This window comes from Rutilus rutilus (genome assembly GCF_951802725.1).
Source record: "Rutilus rutilus genome assembly, chromosome: 13".
NCBI classification, from domain to species: Eukaryota; Metazoa; Chordata; class Actinopteri; order Cypriniformes; family Leuciscidae; genus Rutilus; species Rutilus rutilus.
In genome coordinates this window covers 617,501-622,500 of record NC_140218.1, presented here as the reverse complement: position 1 = coordinate 622,500, position 5,000 = coordinate 617,501, and the positions used below count along the sequence as shown (strand labels likewise).

Genomic DNA, 5,000 nt, shown 5'->3' with positions numbered 1-5,000 from the left:
GTAATACTGTTAGATGCAAGTTAGATGTATTTTATTTATTTATATATTTTTATCAAGCGAATAAATGCATTGTTTAAATCAAATGTAATTTATTTGGAGTTTTGATGGAGTTTTAGGACACTATTAGGTCACTTGATGGAGTTTTTCGGTTCCTTGCCACTGTTGCCTTTGACTTGCTCAGGTGGGGATATTCTGGGGATATCTAATTTGATTTTATCAATAAATTCCACTAGAAACAAACCTTGTTGTATTATTTTAATTTAATACTGTGAAGCTGCTTTGATACAATCTGTATTGTGAAAAGCGCTATACAAATATACTTGACTTGACTTATTTATTTTAATCAATTTATTTTAATTTTATGTATTAATTTAATATTTGGTTATTTTAGTAAATATTTATTTTTTTATTTTAACCAAATTTATGTATTTATTAAAATTTTTGTTTCTATATTTTTACACTGCTTCTCTCTAAATTGTTCCATGGACCCCAGGATTGGGCTTCAACACTCCCTCTAGAGGACAGAACCTCCATCACACACACATAGACTGACGGCCTTCCTTTGTGTGTGTGTGTGTGTGTGTGTGTGTTTGTGTGTGTGTGTGTGTGTGTGTGTGTGTGTGTGTTTGTGTGTGTGTGTGTGTGTGTGAAGAAGTGGGTAAGAAAAAAATTATGCTCTGATAAATCTTAATTATAACATTAAAAAGTGGCAATCAAGTCACAGGTATGATGTAAAATGTCTCAAATTCGACATTATGCATACTAAGTCATAGGGAAATTATGAATTTAAATCAAAATATGAGATAAAAGCCGAAATTATGACTCTCTCGCAACCTTTTTCTCAATTAACTTAAGTGCTTTACATAGAAGAAATTAAAATAATAAAAAGAAATAAGAATAATTAAAACAGTTTAGAAAAATAAAATAAAATACAGTACAAACAGTCGGACGAACAGTGGCACAGTGCTCATTCAGTAAATGCATAGCTAAACAGATGTGTTTTGAGTCTGGATTTGAATGTGACTACTGTAGGAGCACGTCTGATCTCCTCTGGAAGCTGGTCCAGCATAATAGCTAAAAGCGGACTCGCCATGCTTAGAGTGAACCCTTGGTATTTCTAGCTGATATGATCCTAATGATCTGAGTGATCTGTTGGGTTTATATTCAGTGAGCATATCTGCAGTGTATTGAGGTCCTAGGCCATTGAATGATTTATATACCAGTAATAATACTTTCAAATCAATCCTAAATTTAACTGGGAGCCAGTGTAAAGACCTGAGGACTGGTGTGAGGTGTTCATATGTTCTGGTTCTGCTCAGCGTTCTGTATGAGCTGACACTGTCTTATGGTCTTTTTGGGAAGGCCAGTGAGGAGACCATTACAGTAATCCACCCTGCTGGTGATGAAAGCATGCACAAGTTTCTCTAAGTCTTGTCTGGAAATAAAGCATCTAATTCTTGCAATATTTTTCAGATGATAGTATGCTGATTTAGTTATTGCTTTGACATGACTACTGAAACTAAGGTCTGACTCTAGTGTCACACCAAGATTCCTGACTTGATGTTTAGTTGTTTGACCCCTAGAGTGAAGGTATGCGTTCACCTTGAGAACTTCATCTTTGTTTCCAAACGCAATGACTTCAGTTTTGTCTTTGTTTAACTGAAGAAAGTTTTGACACATCCAACTGTTGACTTCATCAGTGCATTGGCACAGGGAGTCAATGGGGCTGTAGTCGTTAGGCGATAGGGATAAGTAGAGCTGTGTGTCGTCTGCATAGCTGTGGTAAGAGATTTGGTTCTTTCTCATTATTTGGCTCATTGGGAGCATATACAGGTTGAACAGGAGTGGTGCAAGAATTGAGCCTTGAGGGACTCCGCATGTCATGGATGTCCACTCAGACTTATGGTCTCCTATACTCACATAATAACCTCTCCCATCTAAGTATGACCTGAACCATTTTAGGACTATCCCAGAAAGCCCCACCCAGTTTTCCAGCCTGTCCAGAAGTATGTTGTGATCGACAGTGTCAAATGCAGCACTGAGGTCGAGTAGTACCAGCACTGATAATTTGCCTGAATCAGTATTTAAGCGAATATCGTTTATTACCCAGCGGGCACCTTGATGTCAATTTGACATCAAATTGATGTCAAAATTACGTCAAGAAATTGGTCAAAAATGAAAATCAAATTGACGTCAAAGTGTTGATGTCAATTTGACGTCAAGAGTTTGACCTCTGCTGATGTCATTTTGCCAAACAAAAAGGTGAAACGCATGGCCGTACACTTATTACCAGCTTCACTTAAAACTAACCAGATTTACTTTATTTAATTTCCGGTTTAAATAAATATAATATTTAAATAGTTTAAAATATATTAAACATATTTTGATGACACCATGATGGTGGTTAGCGTTTGCTTTAGTTGTGCTCTTGACCCTTGACTCTTTAATATAAAATTTTCTCTGGCTGCTATAACTGTGTGTTTATAAAGCACAACTGTTGTAGCTAAAAAAGCCATGAGATCAGGAGAAGTTGGTGGTTTATTGACGATGATGACAATATCATCATGTAATTGCCTGAATCGCTGATCTTATTCAGTGTCTAATGTTTGGTTATATAGTATATAGTTATATACATTTTTGACCAATTTCTTGACGTAATTTTGACATCAATTTGATGTCAAATTGACATCAAATGCCCACTGGGTATCTTTATGAGCGCTGTCTCTGTGCTGTGGTGCAGTCGGAAACCAGATTGAAAATTGTCAAAGTATCCATTCAAGCTCAAGAATTTGTTCAGCTGATTGAAGACAACTTTCTCAATGATCTTGCCTATGAAAGGAAGATTTGAGATCGGTCTATAGGTGCTTAATATGGTCTTATCCAGATTGCTCTTTTTCAGGAGGGGCTTGACAACTGCAGTTTTTAGGGAGTTTGGAAAACTCCCAGAGAGAAGTGAGGCATTTACCACTTCTAGAAGATCTGCTTCTAAACTGTTTAACACACTTTTGAAAAAAGATGTGGGAAGTGTGTCGAGAGCACAGGTTGATGTTTTAAGGTGCTGTACGGTTTCTTCCAAAATTTTGCCATCAATTTCTTTGAAATCAGACATAGTAACTACTTTTCTCAGGTGTGGAAGTACTTAAAACAAGTATGTGACAGCTAGCCCCGCTCACCCCTTATTCAATATTGTCAATCTCTCATAAACCAGTATCACATTACATGAACAAGACCATTGTGTCAGTTATTGTAACATCTTGTAAAAAAGAAAAATAATAAGAATTATGGAACTTGGGACAAAAATTAAATCTTCTGAAAATTCTTATTTTTCTTGTTTTGCAGCAGGGTTAGAGAACAGGACTACATTTCCCAGAGTTCCCCCCTCCTGCAGAAACGAGGGAGGGTGTCTTTAAAAACTCACTATCGCATTAATGTATTATATAATGTCGGTGTCACATAACGCGTGTTCCCAGCTTTATTCGGTCATTATTCGCGGTTGTTCGCGTCAGTTTCGTGCTGAGGAACTCAGTCAGGGCTTGTTTACACATGTGACGGTGCCTGTGTCGAGTTCACGACTGTTCCCGAACCAGCGCGATGGGGTTTTCACAGGTCATAAATCATAGTTAAATATTCAAAGTCATTTTTGTCCTCGGCAAGTGACATTTGTTGATATTGATGATATTGATTAGTTTCTGTCGGGTCAGCACAGGCAGTCCGCTGGATACCTATTCAGCGAGGAGGGGCGGTGACCGAAAGCACATGCCTTCATTTGGAGCTTCACTATTGGCCGTTTAGGGGGCCTTAGTGAATATCCTGCCCTCTGATTGGCGGAGGCGGCTGTCCGTCAGTCTCGGTGTGTGCAGGAATATATAAGCGCGTGAGTCTGCTGTGCCACCGCGCGAGATGGAGCAGTGCTAGCTCGCGCATTCATGAGCTTTCGAAAGATCAAACTTTGTTTTTAATCATCAATATTTTGAGAAGTACATTTCATATTTACTAGAGCATCTCTAAGTGCAGATAGAGGGCGGATCTGTCGCAAAACATAGTGTATCAGTGCGTTATTTAGGAGTGATTTTCGCGTACGTGTTTACTAAAGTAAGGCGGAGAAACGATCGCGCTTAGAAGTGTGTGTGTGTGTGTGTGTGTGTGTGCGTGCGTGCGCGCGCGTGTGTGTGTGTGTGTGTGTTTTAAAGAACTTGTGTTTGTATTAGATAGGGGCGGGAGCTTCTGGGACTCTCGTTTCTGAGGCATTATTCATGAGCAGTGTGGTAGACCCTCCTGGGGGCGGAGTTATTAAAATTAGCAGGGCGGAGCCAAGGGCGTGGCGGTGTTGAGTGTCAGATGTAACACGTGGATCACAAGCACATCAATGTACATCAAACTATACTGAAGGATCGCTAGTCAAGTAAGTATTCTTCACCCGCTTACCTGCTAGGAAGTAGAACTTGAAGCTTATTTCTGCCACGGAGTAAAAAGTTAAACTGCATTTTGTGTCAGAATTCTGGCTTTTTTCTTGCAGTTCTACATTTATATGGCAATTGTGAGGAAAAAAGTCAGAATTTTGAGATTAAAGGTCTGAAAATTTCGTGTGTGTTTTTTCGCATTTGTCATCGGTGGCTCTGAATTGTCAAAACGCCCCTCAAAATGCTTGCTACGGATGCGAAAAACGCAGAAAATCGAACCCAATACGAATTTGTCTACGACGGACGAAAGTTTCGGAGGCAGTGACAACGCGAGGTCATATTTATTTTTTTATGTGCAAGAATTTCGGACTCAATGTGCAAGCACCATAAAAGTCGCAGCAATCCTTTTAAACTTTCTCATTCTGTGGCGGAAGCTAATGTGTTTTGAACTGTTGTGGCGGAAGCTAATGTGTTTTGAACTGTTGTGGCGGAAGCTAATGTGTTTTGAACTGTTGTGGCGGAAGCTAATGTATTTTGAACTGTGTTTTCCTAGGCTGATGGATGTGGAGCGTGATGTCCGTGCAGAGTGAGCTTCCGGCC

At 39.2% G+C, this 5,000-nt stretch overlaps 1 protein-coding gene across 1 annotated transcript in view; it reads left to right on the top strand.

Annotated features, from left to right (window-relative positions):
- Positions 1-3,419: 3,419 nt before the first annotated feature.
- mepceb (methylphosphate capping enzyme b) overlaps positions 3,420-5,000 on the top strand; it is an 8,476-nt gene continuing 6,895 nt past the window's right edge. Inside the window, exons 1-2 of the mRNA XM_084428429.1 lie at positions 3,420-4,402; positions 4,954-5,000. The exon at positions 4,954-5,000 is cut by the window's right edge and continues 1,380 nt beyond it. Of these exons, the coding sequence (XP_084284555.1) occupies positions 4,962-5,000 (39 nt within the window). The 5' untranslated portion in view covers positions 3,420-4,402; positions 4,954-4,961. The remainder of the gene's footprint in view (positions 4,403-4,953) is intronic.